The following is a 20495-nucleotide window of genomic DNA, read 5'->3' on the forward strand; positions in this document are numbered from 1 at the left end:
AATGTTATATGGGGTTGATTATATATCCATATCCATGGTCGGCAGGAGCCTTTTCCTTTTCATATTTCAGATGGACTCCATGCTCGTCTTGAACCCCTATATTGAAAAAAAAACATACGAATTTTCGCACAATGTAGGTAATAGTAAAACAGAATCATACCGATATTTTTTAAACTTGTCGTTTTGAAAATCGTTAATAATTAAAAAATAATTTTCCAATTGAAATTGTTTACAGTTACTGTCATTTTTTAAAGAAAATTCCTTCCAAAGAAAATATTGCACTTAGAATATTAATAATTCTAATGAAGTTGAGAAATCTTTTAACATTTCTAATTATTTTTTGTAAATACTGAAATACTGAAAGGTATGTTATTTAATTGACAATTTATCACTCTATTGTCATATGGCTATCGTAATAGGATTATATATGGTTTTTTTAAATAATCGCATAGTTTTGCATTAGTGCCTCCATCAAAAGTATGCTTTATACATTTTGGGCCTTTTGCACGTGAATGTCCCGATTTCTCAAATAGTGATTTTTTTTCAATAAATTTGCATGTATGTGATAGTTTTTCGATGAAAACATTATATTGATTACATATGGAATCGATAACATTTAAATATTGTGATTATTTCTTAACAGATAAGAGTAAAAATAAGTTTAAAAATACAACGGCATTAGGTGCCAAATATTTTGGACTGTCTCTTAAACCGAGGTATACCACGGAATAGCAATTTCATAGACTTGTTTTTAATTTCAATTTTTGTAGGTTTCTATGAGTAAGCACGTCTTGCTTCGAATTTGACAAATTTGGTACTGCATTGTACTGCATTATCTAATTATATAATATCAAAGATGACCTATCTATGTACTTTCCTGATTTCCTCTATGGGACAACAAAGGAGAGATAATGAAGTTTATCCAGATATCGATGTAATATTGAACAAGTATTATATATTATTATGTACATATTTCAATAAAGCATCTTTCTGCCTCTAAATTGTGTAAAAGAATTTTATTATATAATAATCGGAATTTGGAAACGTGATTTTTAGTTATGAAACGCTATTCCGATGAATATAAGTCGGAATTAGGTTATCACATTAATCCGCGCCATAACCACCAAAATACTATACAGGGTGTTTAAAGTCATCATCGGTTTTTAAGAACATTTCTATCGTTTGTATCCATAATTCGCTTAATCCTAATTAATGAAGAATTAACATTGTTATAAGATTTTAACAGATATTTAAATAAGAACTAGAACATTTTACGAAGTTTTCATTTGATTAAATTACTCAAAACGAAATAATTCTATAAACCTCATGGCGATATTCCATATTATTATTATTTCTGGTGTACGATAATAAACCCTAGTATAAAGTACATGAAGAAGAATGTCCAAAATTGTATTGCAGATACACGAATTGACTGCAGTTTAAAAAAATACATTAGTATGATATACATTAGTAAAATTAACCAGTCAAGAAAAATATAATGTAAAAAAAATATTTCTGCAGCTTCCCTTTAATCACAGCTAAGAACATTTTTGATAAAGCTACTCTTTAAATAATTAAAAAAAAACCTAAAATGAAACTAAATTCGATAAATAACAATTATTTTTGTACACCATGTAGCAGTCGTTCTATCTCTTTCACTCTCTTATCTTGTATACTCGGAATTAGGAACCAAATACATCGGAAAAGGATTTTTACCTCGGAATTAGGGTTTTCTGACTTGGTTCATGTTTATTTTATATACACATTTAAATCAATATTTAATCGTAAAATGTCGAGTCTATTTCAAGAGTACAGATAATAAAACTTATGTTAAAATTATCTAATTCCTTATTAAGCCGTAGTAAATGCTTAATATCTGACTTAATATCTTTCTAGTTTTGGTGAAAATACCGCGGAAATAGGTAACTTTACCTAAGTGTACATTTTATTCTTTGGGACCCTTTTTTTTTCGTTTTATTTTATTTTATTTTTTTGTTATCGAAGGGGAAACCTTCAAAAGGTACCCGACAAAGTGGGAGCGACGCCGGGTTATGTGGGTTTTTTACCGCACTAAAACCCCCCCGGTGGCTGTCCTCTGCGCTGCGTAGACGGCTCCGGGATCTCCAAAGGAACGCAACCGGAGTCCTCTTAGCGCGTTGCCCCGTCGGGCTCCGCCCAGGTGAGCTTGATGCTCGCCACACCATCTGGTGTGTACGACGGTATGCGACCACACATACCGTCGTCCTTCCCGGGGCCGCTGGCCGGGCGGTTCGAGCTCCCACTCTTGCCGCCCGCAACCCCGGAAGCCCCCTTTTAGTCGTCTCTTACCACAGGCAGGGGATACCGTAGCCCTATTCTAGTCCCGGAACTACAGGGACAGTTCTTTGGGACCCTAGAGAACAATTTTCCACAGTGGCACTGAAATCTAAAATGGGTCGGCAAATATTTTTTTTATTTTCAGACGATTTTATATAGAATGCACCTAAAAATGTTCATAGTTATAATATAAGCATTGGCAACTTGTTGATTAGGCTATAATACAGAAAAATAATTACCCTCCGCAGTAGGCCAATAACCGGTGTTTTTAAACCCTTTTTTAATAAATTTTATGTAAAAGCATTTAGGATGTAAAATAATATTCCTAAAAACAGTGTGAGGTATCTAATCTGCTATCCGCTATCCCTGTCCCGCAGCCTCGAGGAGGCTTATTACAAGAAGTGTTATCGGCGCCATTCATCAGCGTCCCGCGTGAAATACGACCGTTGCCGCACAAATGAGATATTGCTTTAATTAATATTACTTCGTTCGCGTATAAATATACCGAGAAAACCTCCATTGGAACGTTAATTAAAGCCTCTTCTTGTCCATATATTTCGCGTACCTATTTTCTTTCTGCGATAAATTAATTTCGGCATTCATGAAAGTTTTATGACCGCTCATTTAAGTCACTAAGCTTTGCCCTCCGCCTCGTGCTATTAGAGAGCTCGACTTGGGTGATAATGTATCGAATAATTTACTAAGTTTTAATGGGTGCCATACTAAAGTTTGCAATATTGAACGCGAGCGGCAAATCGTTAATCTGCTCAGCACCCGAAGTGGTTTATAGAGTACGTACTTCAATTTCAAATTCACATTCACCCAATTTCCTTTTAGTCCAGACAATAATACTTAGTTTCCATTTAAACAGTAAGCTTTCGATCATTCGAAAGCTTATTGAACGCTAACTTTTCAGTTTAACGATATGACTTAATCGTGTGAAATAAAATACCATTATATTTTTTATGGAGTTTTTGTTATCTTCGGTAAAAATTCCGTGTACATACACAATGAATTCAGAAAATTCCTTACACTTATACAATCAGGTGATTTATTTAATTTTAGTAGAGTAAAGACATTACACAGCAATTTTTTTTACAAATCTGCACTTGCGGGTTTAATACAATACATGCCGATATTCAATCAACCTCAGTTTAATCGATGGTTCGTAGATTAGTCGGCAATCGATGTGAAGCGGCTGCGCTGATAAATTAATTAAAGGGCCGAGAGGCGTCCGCGCGCAGAGACAGCGGCCAGCGGAGATTTATCTGCCGCCGGACGCCTCCAGTGTTCCCTAGATTTATGTTTGCAGCTCTCCGCTTAATAAGGAGCTCGTGTTTAATGCTTCTCCCTTATAAATGCTAGCAGTTTATATCAAGGACGCTGTGGTTCGTTATATACCTACCGTCTATAATTTCATAGTGTCTTGTTTGGGTCAAATGTATAACACTCACGAATGTCCGCGAATTCGTCTGTGTAATGTGTGTTTGTGGACTTCAGATTTGTATCTAGCGAGAGACCAAAAATATGCTTGTATGGAATCGATATTTTTACAAATTGACGTATTTTAGGCAGTGTAGTTACCTATATCATTAATATCCTAAATCATTAATATTTAAGATTCTTTTAAAATAAAATAAAAAGTTGACAAAATAGTTTACTAATAAATACGAAAAACGAAGTCGGTGTGCATGTGCATTGTAAAAAATCATTCGAATGCGTCAAAAGAAGTGTAACTTCAATAACGTCTAAAATAGTAACTTATTATTGGATAACAATTTTAAAGTATTTTCCGTGCAGCATGTAGGTAGTACTGACCGGGCGTGGGCGGGTCGATGTGCAGCACGCGGTCGCCGCGGTACCAGAGCGCGGGCGCGGCGGGCGCGCCGGCCGCGCGGCAGCGCAGCGCCGCCACGCCGCCCGCCGCCGCCGGCTCCGCGCTCAGCGACACCTCCCAGTTCACGTCCGCCACTACACAACATTACTACTTATTACCAATGGCCCATGACGCACTTGCAATTGCAGAGGGGAATTATTAATTAAGTAATATTTTAGCAGTATCGGAGCGAGAGTCAGGTTTCTGGCTACAGGCTCTTCCATCGAGCAACATAGGGACTCTTTTGGATAATTCCACTTTGTCCCTATGTGTGTGTCTGCGTCTTGGCTTGAAAATAAATGAGCCACATCGTTGTGTCTGTGGAGAAGGCGTTGGTCAGTCTGGTCATCACGGTCTGTCGTGTCAACGCAGTGCCGGCCGTATGTCGCGCCACGCGAGCATCAACGATGTCATCCGTCGGGCCCTTGTCACCACCCACGTACCGGCCACTCTAGAGCCGAAAGGTATAGTGCGTAATGATGGCAAGCGGCCTGATGGATTGACACTCGTGCCCTGGAAATAGCTCCCCTGTTTCCAGTCCAGTAGTCCTTGGTATGGGATGCCACATGTGTAGATACCATGGCTCCATCTCATGTACAGGCGAACTCGATGCGTGCTGGAGCGGCGGCTGAATCTGCTGAGGCTGTGAAGCGGCGCAAATATGCTAACATCTCACAGAGTTACATGTTTGTGCCTTTCGCAGTCGAGACGATGGGACCGTGGGGACCAGTAGCGAAGCATTTCTATAAAGAATTGTCTTCGCGCCTGATTGAGGCCTCCGGTGACCCAAGAGCTGGAGCTTACCTCGGCCAACAAATTAGTTTGTCAATTCAGCGAGGTAATGCTGCTAGTATCTTGGGTACACTTCCACGGGGCAGCGATTTGGCTCATTTATTTTATTTATAAATTTCAGTGTTAATTGTATTAGTTTTATTTTATTTTAAATAGTGTTAAATTGTTTATTGTTTAAATTTATAAGTAATATATCTTAGGTATGTTACTACCTAATATAATTTCTGAGAGTAATATGTAAATATAATATAAGTATAATTTGTAGAGTCCGCGCCAAAGCTATAGTCCGCTCTGACTATAGAAAGGAGTCGGGTCGCAACAGCAAACTGTAGACATTAGCGGGACCAAGATACCGTGAGACCCCCCTCAGCACCCGTCCGCTGTCCGCTTCCGCCCACGGGTACATAGCTGCGTTAGTGTGCTCTTATTGTATATATAGTTACCTCAGTGAAATAATGTAATACCTGGTTGCAGCAGCACGTCCCTGGAGAGTATCGTGCCGTGCGCGTTGCTGGCGCGGCAGCGCACGGTGGCGGCGGCGGGCTCGGCGCCGTACGCGCTCGCTGGCAGCAGCTCCAGTGTGCCGTTATTATGTATACGCCTATAGAACACATATGTAATATTTTTATCTCCATCCAATAAGGACCACTGACCAAGTATAAGATTCGACACACCACCACACCACAACACCACAATATGATAAAAATATTCACTTGAAAATAAAGTTGAAAAAGATGAATATCACAAGACGGACCTAAGTAGAGTCCTCGCCTAATTGTTATTTCACAATGGCCATACATGTTCCTAATGAGTTCGATAGATTCGTTTAAAATGTCATAATGAAGGTATAATTGTTTGATATATTTTATTACTTTACTTTATCGTTTTATGTATTATTTAATTTATTGCATACGATTATTTAAATATAGTATCTAGTAATGAGAAAAATATACATAAGATTATTATACATAAATTTTGTACCTCTAAGATATTATTTTCATAATAAAGATCATTGCGAATTAAAATTGCCAGAAGAGCTGTAGGACACTTGTTATTCAGAAAAATGCAATGAATTCATTTAGGTTAAAGCATTTTTAAATGCATACTTTAAAAGTCAGAGTATTGCCACCAGTTGAATAGGTAATGCTCCGGAGAGCAATATTTGAAGAAAAATGGCGGGTCGTTAGCGCGGCGCGGATCGAGCGGCGATAATGGCGCGTCCGTCTCCGCGGTAATTACACGGAGACAAATTATGATCACTCGCTTCATTATTACTTTTACAGCAGCAAAAAATTAGCTTCATTAGAGCTGTTTGTTCTTACAATGATAAATTCTCCCCATTTTTTATTGGTGTTCGCGACAGTTTGAGTGGGATCTTGGGATATTACCTTTGCCGGTCCTGTCCGGGGATGATGACATTTATCATCAAATTCATTCAGTTCTAGCCAGTACCTCCTCAAGTGCAGAAAGATAACAATGATAGCCTATCGATTAGACATTTAGCTTTTCAACAGTTAGGTGCGTATAGAAATAATACTCGAAACAAGCCCAGTAGTGGTACAGTAACGTGTCGCTGACGATCGTCTCGCTTGCCTCTGAAACCTGGGGTCCTTCCAAACTTCTACTCGAATTGCGTATAAAATATAAACTGATGAACTTAGCGTTATGATTGATTCATATAACTTCTGTTTCACCTTATGTTGTTATTGTATTATTGCCCGATAATTTTAAAGAAAGTTTTTTTCATTGTAGGTATGTCCTGTGTCCCTTTCGTAAATAATTTAATTAACAAACTCATCGTTATAATATTTTCTGTATAGAAGTTGAGTTGTGGTACCTCTTTTGCATGAGATGTATAGCATACGTAAACAAGGTAATGGTATTTTTATATCATCTTGTTCTATTACCTACCGAAGGAAGCAGCACTGTGTATTTTGTCAATATAAACGTATATTACATCTGTTCCACAAATTCGTAATGCATTTTATTGGTCGCGTTGCGATACGTACAAAGGGTTCGCTCGGGAATCTCGTATAATCCGCCGCCGGCTGCCACTCTTCGCGGCGGATCCAATAACATGTGAAATATATCAGTTACGCTAACTTAAACGAAATAGAACATCATATACGGTTGGATTTTCTGATTTTTACAAAAATAATAAAGTAGTAGCTTCTTACACAGGCAACTCCTATTTTTCCGTAATTTGTAGTATGATTTACAGACTTTGATGGTTGTGAGACTCCGAGAAACATAATATAGCTAAATTAAGGTCTCCGATAAGCGAAATTATAACATTCTACTGTTATCTATCGTGGAACGAGGAAAGGCACTCGGAATAATAAACCGTCTTCTTTTATTCAATCCGGCCGAGATTATCGGGTGTTATGATATACATTAATTAAAACAATATCAGTATATTATGTAGAAGTTACCGTATTCCAGGTATGTCTCCGAGTGTGGAGCCGTCGTCGGCGAGCCAGGCGAGGCGCGGCGTGTCGGCGGCGGCCCGCGCGGCGCACGGCACGCGCGCGCCCGCCGCCGCCACGTACCGCACCAGCGCCGGCGGCTCCGCGCTGAACGACGGGCCCAGCCGCGACACGTCGCTCGACGACACCACTACATTACTCAAACTCGTTAATAACCTCGGACGTTTTCATGGTGCTCCTACTATTTGCTAAACCTAAGTAAAAGTACCAATCTGACGTCTATTTTTATTCTACAGCATGTTCTGCACGTTTTCTAAAGGAGCAAATAACGTGTGGACAAAGCGTAGAAGCGCGAGTAAGTTACAGAGATTCTTTCGGTCCAGTGATCATCATCAAGCTGAAGTCAACTAGATGCTCGTTTATATCTCCATTTATATTTTTAACCGACTTCCCAAAGGAAGAGAGGTTATCTATTCGACACATTTTTTTTTTATGTATGACCAGCGATTTTTTCGCGATGCCGCAACCGATCGTCATGATTCAAACACCATTATGAGTGGCTAGTTTCACAGGGGGTCCCATTTCGAGGAAATTAGAAAATTTTCACCAGTTTCACGGAAAATTGGGAAAACCTGATTTCTTATAAAGTTCAATAACTCGAGTATTTCTTAACCAATTTCCATTTTCTTTTTTTCATATAAAAGAGTGTTTCATTGCGGTACTTTTCTACCTTGACATGAGTATGGTCTGATGATTAGAACTTTGAGTTATGGGGTGGAACATATCATCACTACCCCTGCTTTTTACATATTTTATGATAACTTACCTTCTACCCACCTTATTCTCATGAAACTTAAAGTGAACATTGAGTACCGAGATTAACATGACATGATGGACATTTCGACCTTCCACTCTTCAACCCTGATAATGCAGAGGTGCCTCCTGCCTCAACCATACAAGATAGGCAATTGGAGCTTATGAATATATTATAAGGTCTTTGAGTAGAGACATATGATGAAATGACCTTCGACTCTTCAACCTTGATGTTGCAAAAGTGTGTATATAAATTAGACATTTGTGTTAATGAAGTTTCTAGACAGAGACATATGATAAAATATTTGACCTTCAATGCTTTAGATCTGATGATGCAGAGTACCTCCAGCTTAAGGCACATGAATAAGCCATTTAGTGCTTTCACACATATTTTACAGTGTCTAAGCAGATACATGAAACGAAAAAAATGACCTTCAACTCTTTCACCCTGATGATGCTGCTGTGCTTCTAACCTAAGCCATAGGAGTTAGCCATTTTGTATTTTCATATATGTATTAATGTCACTAAGCAGACAGATAGGATGAAAATTTGGAACTTCAAGGTCTTACCCTGATAAAGCAAGGTTGCTTCTCGCCTAAATCATATGTGTTATATTTTTGATGCTTTCGGATATTTATAAACAATATAGCTAGACTTTGTAGTTGTAATAAAGCTAGACTTTGTAGTGACATACGGTATAAAATTTGACCTTCAAGTCTTCAATCCTAATGACGCGGGACACTGCTGGCCTAAGCCACAGTAACTTGACAATTACTACTTACAAATATAAAAATATGGTTAACGTATACGTTGTAGTTTTTCTTAACTACTGAATACAGGTGAATTGGACCGACTCAATCGCAGAGTTTTATCACTTAGTTTGATTTATTTACTTCTGTGTTCCAGCCTAACCTAGCCAATAATATAGTGTTTCATATAGCCTCACCTATAGTGTTTCCTATTGAATTGGTTAGGTTAGGTTGGAACATATTAGGCAATATAAAACTAAGCTCGCGGTTGGGTCCAATCCGTATGAATTCTGAATTCATTAGGCAATACAATTTTGTTGGAATTTATATTTTTAGAGGTGTATGCTCAAAAAATAATTCAAATAAATGATGGTTGAGTACATAGTTCTGAAATCGGCGCTCAATATTTTTCGTTGGATAACGGCGTAAACAGCGTGTCCAGTATGAGCGCCGACTTCAGAAATATGTACTAAACCATCATTTATTTGAATAATTTTTTACTTTATAGTGACATAGAAGTCGGTTTTATTTTTTTGTTAAATTTTTTTTTTCACCCTTTTTAGTGATAACATACTAAAGTCTATATAAGTAATATAATATAAAATTGTATAAACGTGATCATAAATAAAGGTAAGGTCTGGATTGAACCCACCCGCTCGCAGGGCGCTGCCGCGCCCTGCTCGCTTCGTTTTATATTGTCTTATATGTTCCAACCTATCCTAACCAATTCAATACGAAACACTATAGGCGAGGCTATATGAAATACTATATTATTGGCTAGGTTTGGTTGGGACAGAAAAGTAAATAAATCAAACTAAGTGGTAAACTCTGCGAGTGAGTCAGGCCAATTCACCAAAAAAAAAACGACAACGTAAAAGTTAACCATATTTTATATTTGTAAGAAGTAATTGTCAAGTTACTATGGCTTAGGCCAGCAGTGTCCCTGCATCATTAGGATTGAGGTCAAATTTTATACTGTATGCGACTACAAAGTCTAGCTTTGATACTGTTTACAAATATCCGTAAGCATTAAATGTATAACTCATACGGTTTAGGCGAGAAGCAACCTTGCTTTATCAGGGTTAAGACCTTTAAGGTCAAAATTTTCATCCTATGTGTCTGCTTACTGACGTTAATACATATATGAAAACACAAAATGGCTAACTCCTATGGTTTAGGTTGGAAGTACGCCAGCATCATCAGAAAGAGTTGAAGGTCATTTTTTACATTACATTTATCTGCTTAGGAACTGTAAAATATGTGTGAAAGCACTAAGTGGCTTATTCATGTGATTTAGGCTGGTATACCACTGCATCATCAGATCTAAGGAGTTGAAGGTCAAATTTTTCATCATATGTCTCTGTCTAACATTTTCATTACAACAAATATATATTCTATATAAACTTTACATGGGAGGCACGTCTGCATCATCAGGGTTGAAAGTTCAAGGTCGTATTTTCCATAATATGTATCTACTCAAGGATCTTATCACATATTCGTAAGCTCCAAATGCCTATCTTGTATCGTTGAAGCAGGAGACACCTCTGCATTATCAGGGTTGAGGAGTTGAAGGTCGAATATTCCATCATACATCTCTGTCTATCAACCTTATTAAATATAAGTAAGCTCCAAATACCTATCTTGTATTGTTGAGGCAGGAGGCACCTCTGCATTATTAGGGTTGAGGAGTTGAAGGTCGAATATTCCATCATACATCTCTGTCTATCAACCTTAATAAATATTCGTAAGCTCCAAATGCCTAACTTGTATGGTTGAGGCAAGAGGCACCTCTGCATTATCAGGGTTGAAGGGTTGAAGGTCACATTTTCCATAATATGATGTTAATCTAGATATTCAATGTTCATTTTAAGTTTCATGAGGATTAGATGGCCAGGAGGTAAGATATCATAAAATATGTAAAAAACAGGGGTAGTGATGATGAGTTCCACCCCACAACTCAAAGTTCTAATCATCAGACCATACCTATGTGAAGGTAGAAAAGTACCACAATGAAATTTCCTTTCATATGAAAAAAAGAAAATTGAAATTGATTCAGAAATACTCGAGTTATTCAAGTTTAAAAGAAATCAGGTTTTTCCAATTTTCCGGAAATACTGGCGGAAATTTTCAAATTTCCTCTAAATGGGACCCCTGTGAAACTAGCCGCACACAATGGCGGTTGAATCATGTCGATCGGTCGCGGCATCGCGAAAAATTCGCTGGACATATATAAAAATATATATATATATATATATACGCGACGAATAGATAACCTATCTTCCTTTGGGAAGTCGGTTAAAAATACAACAAGATTGTATTGCCTAATTAATATGTGTTCGCAATTGAATAATTATTTCTTTTCGAATCCACTTTTATACGTAATATGCTATAAAATAAATAATTTCTTTTCAAACAAACACGAAGTTAGGAAGTTTAACAAATAAGGTTCCGACAGCGGTCAGAGTTTCAGCCCGGACACTGACGCGGCATAATACAGTTGCGCGATTCTTCCCGCAAACAACGGCTAACTTTAAGCCACTTAAAAGTCTAACAGCAAAAGTGGAGTTTGAAACTGTTTGTCCTAAAAAAAAGCTTCCGTCGCGTCGGCTTCGGGCTCCCGGCGATTGTCCTCGGATGTGTAATTCTGTTAAGTAACTTGGCAGTTGTTTGTTGAAATTAGTTCGTGTTTTACTTTCACAATTAACTCGCACGGGAGCACGCGAAAGAAGGGAATTCATCGAGTCATCGTCTGACGTAATTACTGTCGGGACTCCGCGCTCGTATTCAGAGTTCGTACTCATGAACGCGAGCGAGTATATTAAATTAACTCACCGTCTTATTTCTAAAATTTGATTTACTTAATCGGAGCGAGCGTGCGGGTTATAGTCAATATCGCGGAACAGAATTGATTTAATCAAGAAGTGTTTCAGCCAACGCAATCTTGGAGTTGGAAAGGTAATAAATAGAAGTGGAGTGGTGTTTGCGCGGGTGTTCTTAAAATCGCGGTAAAATTTCAAATGGGGTTGCGCCCGGCTTGATCAATGAACGCAATAATCTAGCGAGTAGAGACAACGAGTAGAGAGCAGGATGCGGCCGGGCTCGCTCTGATGCACATACTTGTAACTAAAATGAACACTTCTAACAATTTTTCTACTTTATAATTGTATTACCCGAAGTAACATATTATGTATTGTTTCTGCGTGTGTCTTTTTAATAACGGAAATTATTGTTACATATATGTTATGAACTGCTCGGACAATAATTGAAAGTATACATACTTGCACTCGTTATGTTGGGAAATATTATAAAATATTAATTGCAATACTTACGTTGTGTCAATAAAAAGCAGGCAAGTAGGAAACCAGGCAACATTGTGTTATCGTTATTCTCCTTTACTACCTGTTGAAAAGAAAAGTGAACGTTTATGTTATTATAATTACATAAGCGGCTAAGTGTATATGTACGTTAATGGTAGAGTTCTGGTGGTCCCTAAACTCAAAATAGCGTAAAACCGAAAATATCTATATCCATATGTCATAAATCACAAAATTATTTGTATGGGAACTTGTACATTATGAGTTTTTGTTGATTTCATTAATGTAAGAGATATCCGACCGTACTGCGTGTTAAAGTAGTAAGTTTGTCACAAAGTAAGGATATATTTCTAAAGATGTTGAATGAAAGAAATGATGAAACAGCATAATATTGGTCATACTTATTAATTGATATTCATAATGATTATCATGAGAAGAGATATCACCTATCCTTTATTAATGTGATTAATCAAAGCTGTGTTAGTAGGTGCTTCTCTGCCAATTACATAAAGTATCCTCGGGGCGATGCGGCGCGCTCTGGCGCCGGAACATCTGTGCACCGCGTAGGGTTGAACAATTTTAACTCGCGATTTTATGTTCATCATAAATTTATCGTGAAAAATCCTTCGAACGCAAAAGTTTTACAGTTTATCTAACTGGTGTGCATTCAAAAGGAAATACTGCTATAAAATTTGCGCAGTCAAATCGTTTTAGTTCGTAACTTTAGTTTAAAAGAAGTTAAAGCGTTGGAGTGTAGGACCACTTTTTAATATTTATTTTATTTTCTTTCTTTGAAGATATCTGATTTCCAACTACGGATAAGTAGGTATTAATTCTGAAAGCTTTCAGATAACCATTCGTATTTAAGTATTGTCCTTAAAATCTCATCTTAATAAATTACAATGAAACTGTAAGAAAAATATTTTAATTTAAATTTCTCCTATTTATTTATTTTATTACTTTTAATTAATCTTTCTACTATAAATTATTTACTTTTAAGTAAAAGCATTTATTGCATGCGCCCGTCAATTATACTTTATACTAGCAGTGGCCGCGGCTTCGCGCGCGTTTTGAAAAAAAAAATAACATGACATAATAAAACTAAAAACTTGTATCTTTATTGAAATGACAGTGCCGCTATCTGTAGAACATTGGTCGGTACCAACTTACAAACCTTCGTGGGCTCATGCACAACAATTTTGTTAAAGATCATCACATGATCAAATGCATAGTCTACGATTCTATAAATGACATACAGCAAACATTAATTTTTAAATATGTCGGAAATGGCGGTACTGAGGCGCTTTCGGAGCACTAGCGCCATCTAGTGGCACTCGATAAAGTTAGTGTTGGAATGCGCCGGGGTGGGAACCGACCGGGCTTGCGAGCGAGATGAGACTAGACTTTACTGTTGGCGGTCGGCCGGTGCGGACACTAAAATTATCATGCGTTTCTTGAGCTACTTATATCTGCCTACCTAAGTTAATTCTAATCGAAGTAATTCCTGTGTTGTAACAATGACCACTGAAGCCCACAGAAGATTACGATGAGCGATAAAGAACCACCAATTCCGAAATATATAACTTAATAGTTGTAAACTGTTAGAGATCAAAACGAACTATGTAATTAATATACTTATTACGTTATTAATGCCAGTCTAGCGATGTAATTAACTAAATTAGGAGTGTATCGCGTACTTCATTTGCATGCTTCGAAAGCGCAGCATCAGCCCTGTCAGCTGGCAGCTCCGTTGCATAACTTGTTGGTACAAGATGCTAGTGGCGGTCGTGGGAGACTTATAGTACATTATTCACAACATTGTTTAGTTATATTATATAGTTGTATTATTCATACAAATTTTAGTAAACGTTGCTTAACTTTTGTATGAGACAAAGATAAAGTTAAAATCTTCTCATTTTGAAAAAAAAAATATGACTACGTTTTCAAACTAATCTTCTTTAGGTGCATAATGGTGGGTTTGTAGCTATCCGTTCCGAGGCATAACAAAATTAAAATTATATAAATATAAGAATATGAATATCTATGTATATAAATGGGCATATGACACAATTTAATAATCATCACACTATACTTATAGTTTCTACTGATAATACAAATCGTGTGTATTATATTTTGTTAAACAATAATCACATTGTCAATATTAATTTAACAGTTTAATAAATTGTTTGTTTTTTGACATGTTCCATTTATACATGTTTATTACGAGTACAGGAACGCTTATAGTGTTTAACTGAAACATTGTATGTACAATTGTACATGTATACTACATAGTATACCAAAACGTAACCCGCTTACAACTTAGGGCACACAGGTTTCCTCGTGCGCTTCTCGTGCAGTCAGGGTTACGTTACTCGCTTCTTAACTTTTGATTGGGTATCGTGCGAGGGTTCCAGATGAATGAACAACTTAGCTGCAAACGCTATGAGATGCTTGCGATGCTTAAGTACTTCCCGGAAACGATACAAGTAGTGTTGTATAGTAGAGTGGCCCAAAAATATTCTTTTTATTTTTTATTTTGAGTCTCCAGTTAATATTTTCGTTTATCATGTTGGGTATTTTTTATTGAATAGATTTTATATATTTTAAAATTCAATAGAAAACGTTAATATTTATCTTAGAAGCAACACTTATACATTTTAGGAAAAGTATTTTAAAAAATAAAAAAAATGAACGACAACGAGATTTAAAAATATGGGTTTGAAATTAAGACTTGAGATTTTTTAAACTATAAAATGATAAATTCGAGAGAAAAATATCAAAAAATAATCAATTATTGACAATTTTGGAAATTGTTAAGCCTTGACTCATAACAGTAAACTGATTTTATGAAATAATGAATATACAAAGGAAATATCGACCGGCACATAAACACTCGTATGAAACAAACCGACGGTCCCTACGTATAAAGCGACATGTCAAAAATTGCATTTTTTTTATTGCATACGGTTTTGGATTGTCCATACGCTTATGCTTATATAAGATTTTTCTTTAAATATGATGTATTTTATTCGATTTACCATTCTTAAAAGATAATAAGTATAACCATTCCAGGAAATAGGTGACGTAAATGCGGATATCTATACATATCGTTTTGTACGATGTCTTAAAAAGCGCGCCACTCGGCATGAACGCGGTCATGTCTAACTTAACATCACGTCTAAAAAGCATATTTTCCGCTATAAATAATAAGTAAGAACACAAAAAAATGTTATTGTTTTTCTAACCTACAAAAGTAAGATATAAATTTAAAATCTGAGTAAGACCGTTTTCATGTTTCCTACGTATAAAGTTGTATGTCAGACTTGTCTGGCATACTTTTATTTGTCTTGATGACGTAGAAACAGTCATCTGTCAGTTTTTCTGGTAAATATTAAAAAAAACAATATTTAATAATACTAGTACAAAGTTTCTAAAGCTAAAACAACATTATTAAAAAAAATATTTTTAGAATTGTATAGATAATTATTTCCAGAGTGGTTTGAACATTAATTACGCTCTCCTGTAAACCTGCGATTTTGACATGTCGCTTTATACGTAGGGATCGTCGAAACATGTAACAAATTGTACGCTTATAAATCTAAACACGTTCTCTTAGTTCTTACATGAGACAATTTAAATCCGTCGCATGTTTTAGCGGTATAGCGGTACGATGTGCAATCCATTCAGGAACACGGCTACAGTGGACAAAGTTCGTAATAATTTCGGGCGCGGCCCCATTCCTCATGCGGTCGCATGTTCGGAATGGCGGTCGCTCCAAGCGACAATGTTATCAACTGGACAATGCGAACTGCCTACAATAATTGTACAACAGTTTTATTCGTTACAAACGTTCAAACTGTGAAATGTTCAGATCATTCACGACTTGAGAATGCGTGTAGTCTGTACAAACTAACATAATCAACTAGTACATAAGTATTTAGATAAATGCATTTAATGCCACTGCTACATATACCTATTAATAGCTACGTTAATAATTTAATATCAATATGTGATGAGATTTGAAGAGAACGGAGTGTCTACATGCATGAAATATGATCATAAAGTGGTCGTTACTGAACCTTAGGTGAGTGATAGTATATGACCATAAAGTGAAGGTGGCAGCTTAGCTCGAGAGGCACTCGCCGCTACGAGCCGTGATCCATTAGCCACGTGCGCGCTGTTTATGGTGGCACTTTGCTCACTACACGCCATATTTCGCTCGTATCCTTAAATATATATGACAGTTTACACCTTGTCTTCAAAGCAGTTAGTGTTCTCAATTCCGTTTTATTACAATTCATATAATCTCGCTTTTAAGGATCTACACCTGGAAATTTATAAGACTTCCGTTCTGTGCCAATGCTTGTTTTTACGGTTTATCACCTCATGATAGAATTGTAAATAATATCTCATATGCCGCATATCGGCGAGAATGTTCGCACATGGTCATGAAATTTCCGTTCTTTACTTAATTCCTAGTTAATATTACCAAAATATTATGGCCATATCTAGTTACCGGTAAAACAAAGTTTTCTGACCATCTCTTATACAAACTCTGAATAATTAATACTTTAAATTTTTAATCGCACAGGTATAATTTTCAAAGATTCAAAATTTCAAAGTTTTATTGAACATAAAAACATTAATGCATGAATACAAATTGTTCGTCAACGACTGCTATAGTTAAAAACTGTGACGCAGCCATTTACGCCCACCTCTGGACAATGAGAAAGTATGTTCTGCTTACTGAACTATTACAATTTTCTTTTACAACTAATAATACATGATAAATATAAATAATTACAAATACATTTATAAAATTACGTAATTATAGTTACAGTATTTTAGCCTATAATTTTAATACATGTATGTGCATGTGTGCGTGCGTGTATGCATGCGTGAGTGTGTGTATTTGTGTGTATGTGGGTGTGCGAGGGTGTGTGTGTGTGTGGGTTTGTATGCGTGTGTGGGTGTATGTGTACTGTCATTTTCCAACTACAAGTGTTTCACACTCATTGTATGTGACAGATTGAAGATATTTTGTATTTACTTCCCAGTACGTTAGCGGATAAATATTGATTGTTTTGTTAACTGTATTATACATTCTAGATGCAATATAGTTATAATGTAGTCTTGAAAGTGCTGTGCGCTCGTTATTCAATTTACAGATTCGACCAGTTCGCCGAGGATAATTTCTAAAAGGTTTTCGCAAGAGTATTTTTTGAAGGAACAGCTGTCCTACAGTTACAATTTTGGCAATTTTATATAGTTCTGTAGTAGAAAATAAGATAGGTTTCGATAACCTCACTTTTAACACTGCTCTTTGAGCTCGTTCCAAACGAAGGAAGCTAGTTTTAGCAGAGCCGCCCCAGGCCGCTATGCAGTAAGTGAGAATGGACTGAACTAAAGAGAAGTATACAGTATTTTAGAGTTTTCTGGTCCGCAACTGCTCTTAGGTTTTTAAAGTTATATATTTATTTCCTAACTCTAGAAGTTGTTGCTTCGATCTGGCCCTTCCATGTCATCAGGCTATCAACATATACTGCTTAATATTTAACACAAGATGTGTAAGTTATTTCGGGGCAGGAGCAAGGGGTATAAGCACTCGTACACCTATGAGCCACCACAGGAAATAGTTGTCTCGGCAAATTTGAAGAATTAATAGCAAAAGTAGTGAATACAGTTTTAGTTAAGTAAATAGTTAGTAAGTTACTATCCAACCATGAAATTACAGCCCTCATTATAGTTTCAGCATGGAAGCGAGCCTCTTGCCAAGAAGCACCCTGAACGAGTAAAGCAGTATCATCTGCATAGGCGAATATTTTATTGTGGTTTAAGATCAAGTTACATAGGTCTTTGACATATATAAGAAATAGGGTAGGTCCAAGGACACTACCTTGAGGAACACCACAGGTCAAAGGTACTCGTAACGCGTCACTTGTGTAAGGACGAATTAACACTCTTTGTTTTCGTTCGCACAGATAGTTTTTGAAAATGTCGAGGACTACTCCCCGTACTCCGTGTACTCCAGTTTATTTATAAGAATGGGTATAGAGACTGTATCGAATGCCTTAAAATATGCCAACAGTCTTATGGTTGGAATTAATGTTGCTCACAACAGTAAATCCGTAAGGTAAACATTTAGCGGTAATTCATCTTTACCAACACAATTTGGAGAAAAGTTTATCATTTATTATTATCAATCAATATTTAGCTCAAATCTTTATATGTTCAGACATTACATGACTTGCTCAAGGCAATGACAAAATTAAACATTGTGCTGAATCGAATGAAAGAAATGTATTAATAAGTGCATCGTTCAGTCTGAAGGTAGTGAAACTCTTTGTGGATGGGTACAGAGGCACGAGCACTTTCCTTATAGTCTCAATATGTTCATAATTATAATCTATATCGAAAATTCCTAAATGATGTATCTATAGTTCAATGTATGGCACTTGATCATGTTCCGCAGCAAGCGAGTGTGTGCCGCCGCCGGCTCGCGAGAGGCACTCGACGCGATCCATTAGCGGGGTGTGTTTCGTGGTATTTTATGACGCCACTTAATTCCTAATAGCTCTTGTAGCGAGCAGCGCTCCACCACTTAATTATGCCCGCAGTAAATCATGCTATTAACGATACTACTATGTTGTGTAATTTTGTACTGTAAATTGATTCAAAAATCTAGTTCAGTCGACATTTTACAAATTATCATGATATATTTGAGAAAGTTACAAATCTGAAATTTCTGAATAAAATTCTCAAAGTTGGCTGAATTATATTTTAATTAGCAGCGTTATAATAATACGTCCATGATAATGAAGCACATAGAAAGGGAACACTGGGTTTTTCTCAACGTTATAAAGTGTTTAGTGATTTATTGGAATGGAATGGATGGAGTTGCTCTTTTCTTTTACTCTCTCATTCATATTTGCACTATAACCTGTTAAAGAATAACAAAGTTTTCCCAAATACTTGTTTGTGTACTGTTATTTGAATTAACCGATGAAAATTAATTTTTCACTTTGTCTTGTATGAAATTTGTGTTATAAAACATACATAATCTTCCCTGTCTCATTAATAATATAATTACAGTTATTTTCGTACTTAATAATCTCCCCGAGACTATTAATTAATTTTCATCTTGTAGTTTGATTGAATAATTTAATTAATTAGGTTTCGCGGGTGTCGGCAGCTGTCGACGGAGTGTTCGGGGGATGTGTTAGAACAGACGCTACGTGACGTAAGGACCATTTCTTCTAATCGGTAACGATTAGTCGTAGCTACCTCCATAACGCCGGCAGATGGCAATTATGTTTAGAAATGTATTTGTATACGAAATCTAGCTGTCATAGAAATCGATTGCTCGATGACTAAGTTGGAACGCCTCGAGTATGTATATTTCCATTACCACACCATAGCGTTTCACACTGCTGGTATTAGGCAGAAATAGGTATGGTGGTTGCATTTAAAGTCGAACCACAAAAGATTCTATCATATTATTTTAGTTAAGAACAATATTTAAATGATAATAAAGTACGACAGGACAATGTTTACATGATAACACCCAATTATTTAAGGATTTACTACTCAGTGTGAAAATATACACAGAGGCTGGTGAGAACATTATCTTAGCGCAATGAATTCTGAAATCCCGTATTACATAAATCTTATTTCGGCGTCGTAGAGCTTCAGAGATGATAGGAGCCATATTTAGTTGTCTCATTACCATAGGCATTGTACCGAGAGGATCCGCCTGTCGCAGACGCTGAATAATGTAATAATCCTGCGATCATGAACCATAATACTTATAAGGAACTATATGGAATATGGCGGATGAAAAATAATGTTTAAGATTGAGGAACATACAACCTAATTTGATTGGCATTCTTCTATAGCTATTTAATAATAATTATGTAGTATTATACGATCTAATACCATACATAAGTTGTAAGTGTTGTTTTAATTCTAAGTGTAGTTCATTTTTTATTACAGGAGTAGCAGACGAGCAAGCAGTCCACCTCTGTGATCAACCCCAGATAGGATTAGATATTCCTACCTGAGGTTGGCCACAGATAGGCCTGATCCCTGAGGACTAAGCTGGAACGCCTCGGAAAAGTCTGTCTCCCTTACCACATCCTTCAATATTTACTATGACTCCTGTATATACATGTGCAATAATGTACATGATATGTATCATTAAGTATGTAAT

At 36.6% G+C, this 20495-nt stretch overlaps 1 protein-coding gene across 1 annotated transcript in view; it reads right to left on the bottom strand.

The window, feature by feature from the left end:
• LOC140747985 (cell adhesion molecule Dscam2) overlaps nt 1–20495 on the bottom strand; it is a 64808-nt gene that overhangs the window by 40769 nt on the left and 3544 nt on the right. The window contains exons 2-5 of the mRNA XM_073080666.1: nt 12302–12371; nt 7417–7600; nt 5449–5585; nt 4135–4287 (exon numbers count right to left, since the gene is read on the bottom strand). Of these exons, the coding sequence (XP_072936767.1) occupies nt 4135–4287; nt 5449–5585; nt 7417–7600; nt 12302–12344 (517 nt within the window). The 5' untranslated portion in view covers nt 12345–12371. The remainder of the gene's footprint in view (nt 1–4134; nt 4288–5448; nt 5586–7416; nt 7601–12301; nt 12372–20495) is intronic.

Source organism: Epargyreus clarus, unplaced genomic scaffold (assembly GCF_041222505.1).
Source record: "Epargyreus clarus isolate Ecla_fem2 unplaced genomic scaffold, WU_Ecla_fem_2.2 ptg000003l, whole genome shotgun sequence".
In the NCBI taxonomy this organism is placed as follows: domain Eukaryota; kingdom Metazoa; phylum Arthropoda; class Insecta; order Lepidoptera; family Hesperiidae; genus Epargyreus; species Epargyreus clarus.